The sequence below is a fragment of the Neoarius graeffei genome, chromosome 2 (genome assembly GCF_027579695.1).
Source record: "Neoarius graeffei isolate fNeoGra1 chromosome 2, fNeoGra1.pri, whole genome shotgun sequence".
NCBI classification, from domain to species: domain Eukaryota; kingdom Metazoa; phylum Chordata; class Actinopteri; order Siluriformes; family Ariidae; genus Neoarius; species Neoarius graeffei.
The window spans coordinates 105,571,649-105,586,372 of NC_083570.1; the positions used below are offsets into that span (position 1 = coordinate 105,571,649).

The 14,724-nt window shown below is 41.1% G+C and overlaps 1 protein-coding gene across 2 annotated transcripts in view; it reads left to right on the top strand.

The window, feature by feature from the left end:
• The window catches only part of LOC132882086 (F-actin-uncapping protein LRRC16A), a 100,513-nt gene extending 86,314 nt beyond the window's left edge, over positions 1–14,199 (top strand). Inside the window, exons 36-38 of one of the 2 annotated variants that reach the window (XM_060915318.1) lie at positions 1,544–1,675; positions 7,799–7,957; positions 9,693–14,199. In XM_060915318.1, the coding sequence (XP_060771301.1) occupies positions 1,544–1,675; positions 7,799–7,957; positions 9,693–9,844 (443 nt within the window). In that variant the 3' untranslated portion in view covers positions 9,845–14,199. The remainder of the gene's footprint in view (positions 1–1,543; positions 1,676–7,798; positions 7,958–9,692) is intronic. The other variant, XM_060915319.1, reaches the window with a different exon arrangement.
• The last annotated feature ends 525 nt before the right edge of the window (positions 14,200–14,724 follow it).

Sequence of the window (14,724 nt, forward strand, 5' to 3'; positions counted from 1 at the left end):
GTCCAAGAGCCGCAGACAGTTTTTCATACGACCCCCCAAACACTGAATTCAAGCCACAGTACACTCTGAAGACAGTGAAGCATGGTGGTGCAAGCATCATGATATGGGAATGTTTCTCTTACTGTGGTGTCGGGCCCATTTATCGCATACCAGGGATCATGGATCCGTTTACATATATCAAAATACTTGAGGAGGTCATGTTGCCTTATGCTGAAGAGGAAATGCCCTTGAAATGGGTGTTTCAACAAGACAACGACCCCAAACACACCAGTAAGCAAGCAGCATCAGGGTTCAAGACCAACAAAATGAAAGTTATGGAGTGGCCAGCCCAATCCCCGGACCTTAATCCGATAGAAAACTTGTGGGGTGACATCAAAAATGCTGTTTCTGAGGCAAAACCAAGAAATGCAGAGGAATTGTGGAATGTTGTCAAATCATCCTGGGCTGGAATACCTGCTCACAGGTGCCAGAAGTTCTCAGAAACCGTGGTTATACAACTAAATATTAGTTTAGTGATTCACAGGAATACTAAATCCTTAAGATTTTTTCAGTTTATACAGTAAATATTTGGAGTTTGTAATGAAAAATGCAGACACTGCTATTTTTTGAACAGCCCAATGTTCATTTTTCTTCATTTTCTGTAAAGTAATTAAAATATTGATACATTTTTCTTCATGTTTTGATGTAGAATATAATGTGCATTGTTCCCAATGCATGGAAATAAAAACTATTATAAGGATTTTGAGCTTTACTCACGTTTTTAAACACACTGCTATTATTTTGAACACAACTGTATATCCCACCCCTCGACAGATGCCACTGTAATGAGATAATCAATGTTCACTTCACCTGTCAGTGGTGATTGGTGTATATGTATGCAGCTACCAATTTAGCATTGTACAAACTGCAGAACTAAAGTCATTTTGTATACCGTAAATGCAGCTCCAGTTCAGAACTTCAGAATCATACATCAGACACAAACCACGTCTTGGATGATTGAACATACAGTATTTCCAATAAAAGGAAAATTGTACACATATTTTTATGTCAGCCCATCAACAAATCCAATAGATTTTGCTTATTAAAACAAAGGTGCATTGTGAACTTGGTGACCATTGCTGTGTGATTACCATCTATTACTTCTTGAGTTACTTATTTACAATGTCTGTGAAGATTTTCAGTTATCCGGGTCATTCTGAAATGTTTCGTGGTAGTACATTTCAGGAGCTCGACTTGTCTAATAATGTTTACATTTTTTATACGATATAAATTTCACACTCTCCCACTATTCAGTAGACCTGATGAAGCTCCTCAGATGAAAGCATCTTCAAGAGTCCACTGTGATAGACTAGACCTTATAGTTGGTTGATAGTTGGTTGAAGACCAAGATGAACTGATTAAACAAGTGTAATCAGGTGTAGCTCCCACTTGGTTGGAATGAAAGTCTGTAGCCACACTGGCCCTTTGTGGATAAGATTGAACACCCCTGGACTAGACCCTTCCTGCAACTAGATACTTATTATTCTGCTTTCTGGCTTCTTAGATGATGTCTCTGGACACCTCGGTGCTGTCTGCGATACCAAACAATCTGCAACGGCTCAACACCAGACGGAAGAGTCCTCTAAAATGGAGAAAGATGAGCATATATGTGTCTCTCCTGGCTCACCTAATATAGGTAACTTAATAAACAATTTTTCTCTTTATTTGTCTTCCTGTTTATGAGCAATTCCAGCGTTATGGACGTGACACTTGAACTCAAAATGGCAACAAATGACCCAGTGCATGTTTTATTGTCTCCCAGTATTTAAACAGGTGTTGCATATTTTAAGGCTGTACCATACTGGAGAAGTGATAGAACAAGAACAATTCCCATAGTACATCTAGGGCATCCCAGAAAATGCCAATAAAAGATGCGTTATGGATGTGACAGAAAAAGTATCACTTTTCTTGGGTGACTGTACATTTTTATCAAACTCTGTGAAATTGTAAACCTAATGTCGAAATGGAGATATCCATTTGATAAAGGGGTCCAAGGTGAATATTAAAAAATCTTTGTTTAAAATATTTTGTATTTCATGCAGAGTTTCGGAAGGAAAAGTCAGCGTTATGGATGTGACGAAATTCCGTTATGGATGTGACGCGTCTGAAATAGACATGGCGTATGTTTAGAAAATCAGCAATTTAACCACCATAACCCTTTGAAAAACTCTCTAAATATCAGCTAAAACTATCAAAGTTCTTAAATAATATTTAGGATGGCTATTGTTTTGCTGTTTTGTGGATTTTTTCATACATTTCTGTGGCTTGTGGCAATAATATAGAATTGTACATGATCAAAGTTATTCGTGTCATTAGCTAAAGTAGTGAAGGCGAAGGGAACAATTCTTGTGACAAATTGGTTCAACTTATTCACATCTGTAAAATACAGGCCTAGGTGATATCTCTGGGAGTGGTTTTGATGTATTACATGTTGCTTTATTTTTGCATGGTGAGGTTGACATTTACATGGAATTGCCCTTATCAGTAATGAGTCAGGAATAAATCACAAAGGGGATTATTTTCCACAGCAGTTAGGTGCCCTTAATCCCGATCAGTTTACACGGATTTATTACAGCCATGTGATAGTGCAGACCGTATCCTTTATTCTGTTTTTCATGCTCAGTGTGGTTCTCTTGAAGGTTGACTCAATGGGGCATGTCTTACCCTAGAGCTTATACACCGATCAGCCATGACATTAAAACCACTGACAGGTGAAGTGAATAACATTGATCATCTCATTACAGTGGCACCTGTCGATAGGTGGGATATATTAGGCAGCAGGAGAACAGTCAGTTCTTGAAGCTGATGTGTTGGAAGCAGGAAAAATGGGCAAGCGTAAGGATCTGATGTCCCTTTTCCACCAAAGCAGTTCCAGGGCTGGTTCGGGGCCAGTGCTTAGTTTGGAACCGGGTTTTCTGTTTCCACTGACAAAGAACTGGCTCTGGGGCCAGAAAAAACGGTTCCAGGCTAGCACCAATTCTCTGCTGGGCCAGAGGAAAGAACTGCTTATGTCAGCGGGGGGCGGAGTTGTTAAGACCAACAACAATAAAAAGACCGCGAAAGATCTCCATTTTTAAGCGACGAGAAGCAGCAGCTGTACAAACGCGAAGTCATCCATTATTATTGTTGTTGTTGCTGCTTCTTCCGTGTTGTTTTTGCTTCGATATTCGTGCCAAGGTTTATGCAAACGTAGCGACGTAACTGATGTATACAGCGACGTAATGACGTGGCTCCCCTTAGCACTGCGAGCTATGGAAAAGCAAACTGATTCTCAGCTGGCTCGCAAGTTGAACAAGTTGTGAACCAGCACCAGCACTGGCCCCGAACCAGCCCTGGAACTGATTTGGTGGAAAAGGGGTATGAGTGACTTTGACAAGGGCCAAATTGTGATGGCGAAATGACTGGGTCCAGGGACCGATGCAACTGATGCACATGCATCAGTCAGAAATGCAGAGGTGGACAAAGTACCCAAGTTTATTACTTAAGTCAAAGTACAGATCCTACTGGTTAAATGTTACTCCGATACAAGTGAATGTTATACAGTCAAATTTTTACTTATGTTAATGTACTGAAGTACTTGCTTTTAAAAATACTTAAATATTAAAAGTACATTTTCTGTCAACACATTGTTGTATTATTGCCACAACGCTAAACCCTAATGCCTCTGAAGCGACTGACTGGATTTACTGACTAGCTTGTAGAACCTGTAGCGCTGAAGCTCCACCTGACATGCTAGCAAACTCTTTTCAAACTCGAAATCATATTGGGTAGCTAACTTTACTAGAAAAGAAAGATTTCTACATTCTGTTTATTTGGCAAGATTATGCTAAAACATTTCTGAAAAGACTTCAGATAAGTTAACATTATTCATGTTAGCATAACTCCGTTTCTACATGTTAACTAACAGTGTCCACGTTAACTAGCTATATGTTAATGTTAGCCGTGGACAAGGTGATGGCAACTTGGCGGGCAAATCCATAGAAAGTCATTTGACTCACTAGACTGCATAGCTATGTTTGCAATGTTATCGCTAGCTCTAAAAAGCACAGACAACATCATTGCAAGCTTTTTCTTGGAATAAAACGTTTACATACCTCAGTATGTTTCCGCAGGTCGGATGGCGAGTTTTTGTAGGCCGTGATGTGGTTCGTTTTCGGCAAACAAAGCAAACATTTAAAATGAAACGAATCTTTAATCCTTTCAGAAAACTGAAACATGGGTTCTAGGTAAAGCCATGGATGTGTGCATACTCCAGAAAAACCGCCTCCTTCTGTTCTGCCATCAAGTTATGGACGTGACGTGATCCTAGTGATTACTGATAGGCTGTCTCAGGGTCACCTGAGAAAAAAACAATCACATTTTAGAAAAGAAAACAAAACACATCCACTTTCAAAACTGCTTCATAGTAATGAGTAACGAGGACCTTGATAGAAATGTAGTGGAGTGAAAAGTACGATATTTGCCTTTCAAATGTAGTGAAGTTAAAGTCATCTCATTCATCTCATCTCATTATCTGTAGCCGCTTTATCCTTCTACAGGGTCGCAGGCAAGCTGGAGCCTATCCCAGCTGACTACGGGCGAAAGGCAGGGTACACCCTGGACAAGTCGCCAGGTCATCACAGGGCTGACACATAGACACAGACAACCATTCACACTCACATTCACACCTACGGTCAATTTAGAGTCACCAGTTAACCTAACCTGCATGTCTTTGGACTGTGGGGGAAACCGGAGCACCCGGAGGAAACCCACGCGGACACGGGGAGAACATGCAAACTCCACACAGAAAGGCCCTCGCCGGCCACGGGGCTCGAACCCGGACCTTCTTGCTGTGAGGCGACAGCGCTAACCACTACACCACCGTGCCGCCAAGTTAAAGTCATAAGTTTCAAAAAAAAATTTTACTCAAGTAAAGTACAGATACTCAAAAAGTGTACTTAAGTACAGTACTCAAGTAAATGTACTTTATTTTCCACCTCTGCAGAAATATACTGTATGTACACCACTTGGCATCGGTCACAGGGCATTTGTTTACTTTACAGCTAGCCGGTTACATAGGTTATAGCCACGCTCAACCAACAGACCAATGGTTCAAAATCTGACCACCTGTGGTAAGTGTTGAGGCTTACCTGACCTAATTACCTGTATTACCACTACACCACCGGGCGGCATGGTGGTGTAGTGGTTAGCACGGTCGCCTCACAGAAAGAAGGTTCCGGGTTGGAACCCAGCAGCTGGCGAGGGCCTTTCTGTGTGGAGTTTGCATGTTCTCCCCGTGTCTGCGTGGGTTTCCTCCGGGTGCTCCAGTTTCCCCCACAGTCCAAAGACATGCAGTTAGGTTGACGTGGGGGGCCTTGGGCTGAGGTGCCCTTGAGCAAGGTACCTGACCTCTGACTGCTCCCCGGGTGCTTTGGTGTGGCTGCCCACTGCTCTGAGTGTGTGCACGCATGTGTTCACTGCTTCAGATGGGTTAAATGCAGAGGATTAATTTCACTGTGCTTGAAGTATGTATGTGACGAATAAAGGTTTCTTTTTTTTCTTTAAAAATTTTTTTTTCATGATGCTTTGTATAGCATGACCAGAGACGAAGACTCTAGGTCAAGCCAATAAAATGCTCCAGAAAGAGGTCAAAATTCTTCATAAATAATGGGTCGAGCCGCGGTCGTAGCAGGCTGTGCCAGGGCTGTTTTGAGAGGTCTCAGGGAGAGGGAGGTGCCTGTAAAGGTTGCCAGGGCTAGGACTTTCAGTGGCCGAGTTATGAATTTTTAAATCCTGGCGTGTACGTGTGGATGGAGCCAGGGCTTATATTAGAGTTTTCAGTGAGCCGCGCTCACGCGGGGCTTCGTGGCCAAATAGCGGGCTGAGCCATGGTCATAGCGGGCTGTGTCTGCCCTCTTCGGAAAGGGCTTGGCGTGCTCTATGCCCCTGTGAAAATCCTTAGCGATCTGGTAAAATTAGTAAAAATATTTCTGCAAATGTGCATTTGTCAGTTTATTGGGTTGATTCCGTCCCTGCCAAAATGACACCCAAAATGTGGGGTGTTCCTACCAAAAGTGGTCCAAGGAAGGACAACCAGTGAACCGGTGACGGGGTCATGGGGCACAAAGGCTAGCCCATATGATCCAATCCTACAAAAGAGCTACTGTAGCACAAACTACTAAAAAAGTTAACGCTGGCTAAAAGGTTAAAAAGAGTAAACATTAGCGTCGACTTTAAAAATGAAAACATAACCAGAAAGCATTGCATTCAGAAGCTTATTGTTTTTCAAGTCAGGAAAAATGTTCACTTACTTAATGTTTCTGAAAGCTAGTTAGCACCAAGATAGATAATAAGCTTAGTAGTACATTCATTGATGTAATAGAGATGATAAAATACTTATTCTAAAATATCACTCATATTGTTTGAGTTTTTTGGGCGTGTGTTTGTTTTTGGTATTTATACATGATATCTGTAGCCTAGTAAACTAGACCCACCCGCCTAGCGACCAAAAATATTTTTGCCTACGAGTGGGTCTAGCCTCGCACCATATCAACAAAACACCCCGGGCATCAAATCGTGCCCGCCAATCACAACGCAAGGTTTTTGTTTGGATTCTTTGGGCGGGCTTTTGCAGGAGTGACGACAAGGCTGCGCGACGCTGGAGAAAGCGCAACAGGAAAGATGACTACCGCTAGTGAACAGCGCGCGTTTGACTCCTCTTTAGAATCAGTTTTAGAAGAATTAGACTTGGAGTTTTCGTTGAAACATGAGCAGGAAGAGGCTCTCCGCTCATTCCTTTTCAAGAAGGACGTTTTCGCTGTTTTGCCGACCGGCTATGGCAAAAGTCTGATCTACCAGCTGGCTCCGCTCGTAGCCAAAAGGATGGGGTTAGTTTGTGCAGTACGAAGAATTAATAAACAGCTTTGAAACATTACTTTTTGATTGTTTCTTATTTTCCCGTTATTTTAAATTTAAGGGAAATTATTTCACCAAACACCACTAAATAAAAACTCTCAAAAACAGTTTAAGCAAACCCTTGAAAAACACTTGAAAAAAAAATGAGTGTATGTTAAGTATGTGGTACAGACTCCAAACTTCTTAGTATCTAGAACCTGTTTATTAATTAATACGCATTTTGAAAAATTATTTATTTCAAGGCCTCCCCCACTGCTTTCTGTCGCTCTGACTACGTCACAGTCACTGTTGCGCTGATTGGTCAGAGCGTTGGCCTATACGCACAGAGACAGTTTGAAAGACAGCGGGTTGTTCCTCCTACCCGCTTCGGAAATGTCTACGAGCGAGGCCAGACTAAATATTCACATTTAGTCTGGCTTGCCAGGCTATGATATCTGTCTACTTAGCAAGCTACAGTCGATAACTGGCCCAGCAGATAGTTAGCATGTTTTGTAGCTAGCTAGGTAATTAGCAATTCAGTATGACTGCATTGTTCAAGGGAAATTACTGAACATATTATCACAGAAAATCACTTCATTCAGATTGTTCTTAACACTCCTGGTGGTGAAAATGGCTGTTTTTGAGATGTAGAAGATATGTACTTCTGAGTCGAGAACAAACACAAGACGAACTAAAAATGACTGAAGTTGCTTATCTGGTCTCTGACAAGCAATCTTTAATTTTGGGTTCCTGAATAATTAACAGAACCTACACAAATTGGCTTAAATTCTAGCTGATGGTAGTGGTTTAATCCTGTGTGTGAATGTTGTTTTCTTTGCAAGATGTCTTGGTGATGATGATGATGATGGTGGTATTTGTCTCTCAGTAGCAGCAGAGGGCAGTGTGTTTGAGCCAGAATCGTCCACACAGCCATCACACACTGCGGCAGCAGGACAACGCTGCACCCCCCTTCACTCCTCCAGTTCCACCAGTGCTGCTGAAGAGAAAGATGATCAGCAGCACACCGTGTCCCTGCCTGCACAAGGTCTGACCAATCAGTCACCAAATGAACTTTAGAAGATATTTATCTTATCAGTGCATTCTATTAGCCATGGATCATGGTTTTTATATCTTTATAAGCCGGTTGCTGGACACAGACCCCCTGATACAAATTAGTGGGTTTTTTTATTTAAAAAAAAATCATATTTTAAAAATCTTACAATACAGAAAGTAATTTTTTGTTCTACACTAACATCAATAAAAATAAAATTTTCATAGTGAAGATAATGCAGTCTTTTATGCATTCAAATTAAAGTTACATCTGTATACAAATTAACAATAATATAAGTAAAAGAACAAATATAACAGATTAACAAATATTAACATTTAAATGCCATTTCATTCAATGATCATAAATACGTTTAGACTTATTACTGATTGATATATAAAGTTGACTCTTTTTAACCCCTTTTTGATCAACAGGGAACAGGTTCTTTTCTTGTTCACGTACCACATTTTGAACCATTTAGAGCATTTCAACCAAAAATAGATTGGTTCATCATCTGAAAAGTTGGTTCCCAGCTGGAACCAAAATATAGCTGGGGTTTTTTTCAGCATGAACTGTGATGTCATCAGTGGGCGTATCATTAGCTTGGAGAGGAAGTGGAGCGCAGCGATGGAGGATGCAACGGAAAAGGAAACCTCTTCAGAAAAAATAGCCTCAATGAGGCTGTAGCTCATAACGGCCACTGTTGTTGTGTGAGAGTTTGAAATCCGATCAATTCTGTAGGAGTAGCGATTTTTGTGAAATTGCATATGACCCATCTGTTGCCTCATCCATGGCAGGTGGCGCCACCTGGTGAACAATTGTTGTTGGAATATGTCTTTAGAGTCTTCTGGGTGAGCAGTTTACGAACAGTAGTGTTTGGTGTGATGAGTCACTCAAAATTTTCAGACGCCCATAAAATGTTAAATATGACAGGTGGTGCCACCGTCTTGACAACTTTTATACATACCAGCCTGTGGAGCATTCCATATGAGTTTGATCAAAATCTGATCATTCCTGTAGAAGGAGTAACGATTTTCATTAAACTGAACGTGACCCCTCTGTAGCCTCATCCATGGTAGGTGCCGCCACCTGATGAACAATTCTTGTTGGAATGTCTTTAGAGTCTTCTGGGTGAGTTTCAGTGAAAGCATCCCAGCAGTTTATGAAGTCATGTTTAATGTGATGAGTCACCCAAACACTTCAGATGCCCATAAAATCATAAATATGACAGGTGGCACCACTGTCTTGACAACTTTTATGCACACCCACCTGGGAAACATTGTATGGGAGTTTGATCGAAATCCTATCAATCCTGTAGGAGGAGTAGCGATTTTTGTAAATTGTGGATGGACAACGACAAAGGACGGATGACACGTGATCATATAAGCTCATCCAGCCTGGCCTACAGCTGGATGAGCTAATAAAAATTAACCAAAAACAAATATCTGCAATAACAGAACAAAAGCTCATAGGTAATCAATTAACTCCACCATCTTGCTACTACTGTTTACTCCCGTTGTGTATTGTGTAATACTCTCCGTTCATGACACATCCTTTATTACAACGGTTTTGGTCAAAACTGGTGAAAACATGGGCTGGTTCGCTAGCTGGCACCAAGGTTCAAGGAATCTTGAATGGAACCGGTTCAAGAACCTGTTCCCTGTTGGTTGAAAAGGGGTATTTGTGGCACTGAACTGGTACTTAATTTTCTTTGTGTGTGTTTTGTTTGTAGTTGACCTTCTGACTCCTACAGACTCTACTTCCTCCCTTGAAATTCTGGATTCCAGCAGTACTGACATGCAGCTCCAGTCTTCCATTACATTTCAACACAAAGACCCAACACAAGAGGAACTCTCAACCAGCGAGGACGAGAGTGTCGAATAAAAGCTAAACCAAACAGGGTCAAGTTTCCCAAAAGCACCACAGCACAAAGATCACCATTTAATGGTAGAGCAAGCATCACATTGAGTACTTTCTCTCCCAGTTATGATGATCTGAATTTTGCAATGCTTTTGGGAAACTCAGCCCAGAACATTTGTGGACAGTAAACATAAAATTTCCCCAGTTTAGGATAAACACCATACAATCATGCAGTCAAACTGGTGGCACCATAATCAACAATGGACGATAGTACATCACAACAAAACAGGGTGACTGAGTAAAATAAACACCATACTGAAGAAGACAGCAAAGAAAAATAAATGCTAAGCCAACCAGGATAGCAGTTGAGATTAAACACCAAACCAAGCAAGGTGATGCTGGACAACTGGGTAACAGCTTACGTTAAATACAAAACTTGACAGGGGAATAGTTTAGACCGAATACCAATGACGGTGTAGAATAAAAAACAAATAAAAAAGGACAACAATGTAGATTAAAGACCAAAAACAAATCAGGAGAGAACTGTAGAATAAAACACCCGTATAATCAGGACAAGAAAGAGCACCAAACAAACTAGGACAGGATTATAGAACAAACACCAAACCAAAGATACAGTGTATAACAAACACCAAAGTATCTATAAGGACAGTGTAGAATAAACAGCAAACAAACCAGGATAAAAATGTAAAATTAACACCAAACCAAAGAGGACAACAAAGTAGAATAAACACCAAGGTAACTAGGATGACAGCGTTGACTAAATAACAGTCCAACCAACAGCAATATCAAATAAAAATCAAACAAATTAGCATTACTCTTTAACCTTTACACCAGACCAAACAGAATGAAGTGTAAAATACAGTAAACCCAAAAAGGCATCAGTGTACACTAAACCACCCATGAAATAACTGTAGAATAAACACCAAACCAACAGGATCACAGTGTACAATAAAATAAGCAACCAAGACAACAGTTTAGAATAAACACCAAAAAACTAGGACCATACAAACACCAAAGAAATTAAGACTACACTTTAGTATTAACACCAAACCAATCAAGACTCATCTCATCTCATTATCTCTAGCCGCTTTATCCTGTTCTACAGGGTCACAGGCAAGCTGGAGCCTATCCCAGCTGACTACGGGCGAAAGGCGGGGTACACCCTGGACAAGTCGCCAGGTCATCGCAGGGCTGACACATAGACACAGACAACCATTCACACTCACATTCACACCTACGGTCAATTTAGAGCCACCAGTTAACCTCACCTGCATGTCTTTGGACTGTGGGGGAAACCGGAGCACCCGGAGGAAACCCACGCGGACACGGGGAGAACATGCAAACTCCGCACAGAAAGGCCCTCGCCGGCCACGGGGCTCGAACCCGGACCTTCTTGCTGTGAGGCGACAGCGCTAACCACTACACCACCGTGCCGCCCCAACCAGGATATAACTAGAATAAACACCGAAACAAAAAGGGCAATAGCATACACAAAACCAAATAAAGCATAACTGTAGAATAAACACCAAAACAAAAAGGACATTAGTGTACACTAGGGGTTTTCAAAGTGTGGGAGAGTCAGCCCCCCCTCGGAGAGCAAATAAACAACAGCGCGCCCCCCCCACAATTTTTGTTGTTGCTATACTTAATGTTCCATTCGTATTTTTAAAAAATGGTTGTTGTACACATTTTTATTTTTTTATTTTTCACATTTTAAACATCTGTGCTTTTTAAAACATCTTGTTTTACACATTTTAAACATCTCATAGCATCGTTAGCTAGCACCTCTTGGCAGACAACACACTGTGGCAGTGGAGCATCTTCAGATCCAGTCCATGAAAATCCAAACTTTAAATAATCGTGGTCATACTTCCTTCTTTTTCCAGTCCCCCAGGATTCCGCGGGCCTTTTTTGTGATTGTTGCGGGCTAAAATGTCTGATGTTGCGGGGGGTTTTCCAAAAAAATTGCGATGAAAGTTGCGGTGTTTTTTAGGTTTTTGTTGCGATTACATTGCGGGAGGAAGTGAAAGTTGTGAGAAATTGTTGCGATTTTCTCTTTTTGTGATTAAAATTGAGTGATATGTTAAATATTAAGTTATTACTGAAAAACTATTGATTAAAAAACAAAGACACTGAGAAATGGTCCTATAAACAACTTTACCAATATAAAAGATTACCAGGACTACAAAAATGCAGAAAAATAGGCTTTACTTATCCAAATGCACCTGTTGGTTCAAAAGTTAAAGTGCAGAGAACCTCACAGCACAACATGAAGTTACCTTAAAATATAATATAAATGCCTCAGCTTTCATGTAAGAAAAAAACTATTAATACTAGTACTGTGTGCAGGCAGTCTCTCCTGAAGACTAAATTAAACAATAATTATAAACTAATAAAATAAATGGCTCAGGCTTCATAGAAGAAAAAAAACAATTTGAACAGAACCTCACAGTATGATGCTGAAGCTGCCTAAACAATGGAAAATAAAATACCATTTTGGCAAAAATGTTGGCATCCATTACTTTCTTGTATTAAGTAAAAAAAATAAAGTGCACACAGTGCTTCACTGTAAACATACACTTTCAGTAAAAGAATTTAAGCCTATATAAACACTGACTCACACATGCAGTGTTGCCAGATACTGCTGACGTTTTCCAGTCCAAAATATGTTCAAAACCCGCCAAAATGCACTTAAAACCAATCTGGCAACACTGCGCGCATGCTGCTTCTCTTGAACGTAAACACGGAAGTAAGGCGGAAGGTAGTTTGTCGACGTCACCTCAAGACGACGCCAACGATTGGTCAAATTTGCGGGAAAGTTGCGGTGATTGGATATAATTGCAACACCGCCCTGAATTCGCGGGGATTGGTTGAATTTGCGCTGAAGTTGCAAATCGCAACATCCTGGAGGCTGTTTTTTTTTGCTTGTCCCAAACTCTGTCTCCTCACTCACTGTAGCTTTAGGTACTAAAAATCGATCCATTTTGTCTCTGGTAAAGGCTCCTCATGTTGCGCCCCCCCTGAAGAACTCTGGCGCCCCCCAGGGGGGGCGCGCCCCACACTTTGAAAAGCCCTGGTGTACATCAAACCGCATAGAACATAACTGTAGAACTACAGTAGAAAAGCACTCGGAGAGCGCAGACCTCCGCCAAGAATCCTTTAAAAAAATCCTGGATCCAGAAGGTGATCCGGATCACCGCCAAAATTTAATGGATTGTTACTTGTGCCCAGTCACACCTCTGGAAAAATTTCAGAGCAATCTGTTCATTACTTTTTCCATAATGTTGCTAACAGACAAACCAACAAACAAACCAACGCTACCGAAAACATAACCTCCTTGGCGGAGGTAATAAACACCAAAACAAAAAGGACAGTAGTCTACACCAAGCCAACAAGAAGAGAAATGTAGAATAAACACCAAAGCAAGAAAGACAATCATGTAAACCAAACCCAAAAGAAGAGAAATGCAGACAAAACACAAAACTAACCAGGACTACAATGTGATATAAACACCAAGCTATCCAGACCTTTCCTCAAATGAAAAAACAAAAACAAACCTTGACCATTATTTCAAAGTGACTAAAGATAGAAAGCCGTGGTTGCAGGCTCGCTGTCACTGATCTGCTAATAATCAGGATTAGACGAGCTCCGCAGCCTGCTGTAATTATGAGTCGTCCTCCAGCAACAACACAGATGTGCAAACTTTTCGGATAAGCTGAAATCTCCTTATGCGGAACGACCAGAGCTTTTTATAACTGTCACATGAGTGACTGCAACAGACATTATTATAGTCATTGTTTATTTTTCTTTCACTTTTTTTCATTGTCGTTGTCTTCCTCACACAATCTGTTCTGAAAGAGATGGAGTGATTTATTCAGGAACATTAGCATTTCATTTAGACCCTACATCAACAGCTTGCTGCTTGTCACATGGCTGGTCATGTAGACGTCCAAATTAGAGCCCAATTTATAGAATAGCTTGTCACTGATAGCGATTATACGTTTAATATATATTATCTAATATGATAATATACATTCACCGGACACTTTATTAGGAACCCCCGTCCACCTGCTGTTTTATGCAGTTCTCTAATCAGCCAATCCCTTGACAGCAGCACAATGATGCAGATACAAATCAAGAGTTTCAGTTAATGTTCACTTCAAACAACAGAATGGGGAAAAACTGTGATCTCATTCATCTCATTATCTCTAGCCGCTTTATCCTGTTTTACAAGCTGGAGCCTATCCCAGCTGACTACGGGCGAAAGGCGGGGTACACCCTGGACAAGTCGCTAGGTCATCAAATCAAATCAAGTTTATTTGTATAGCGCTTTTAACAATAAACATTGTCGCAAAGCAGCTTTACAGAATTTGAACGACTTAAAACATGAGCTAATTTTATCCCTAATCTATCCCCAATGAGCAAGCCTGTGGCGACGGTGGCAAGGAAAAACTCCCTCAGACGACATGAGGAAGAAACCTCGAGAGGAACCAGACTCAAAAGGGAACCCATCCTCATTTGGGCAACAACAGACAGCCTGACTATAATATTAACACTTTTAACAGGTATAACCCTCAACTGTCCTCATGGGGCCGTCCTTCACAGGAGCGGTGCAATAAAACTCCGACCAGACACAGGGCACCAGGATGGATCAAGCAGGTCCGAGGGGCAGAAGAGGCCAGCATCTCAATCCCAGGATCAACATGTAACTCAGAGGGACAGATTGGGGGGGGGGAAAGAAAACACGTTGTTAGGTATGCCCTAAAAATGACAAGTATTAAATCTGTGTGGTAGGCTCGCAGAGATGAGAGTCTTTACATCAGGCATAACACACAACAATGGCATGTTAATATGCTAAAATATATCATGACCTGCTCTGGCTG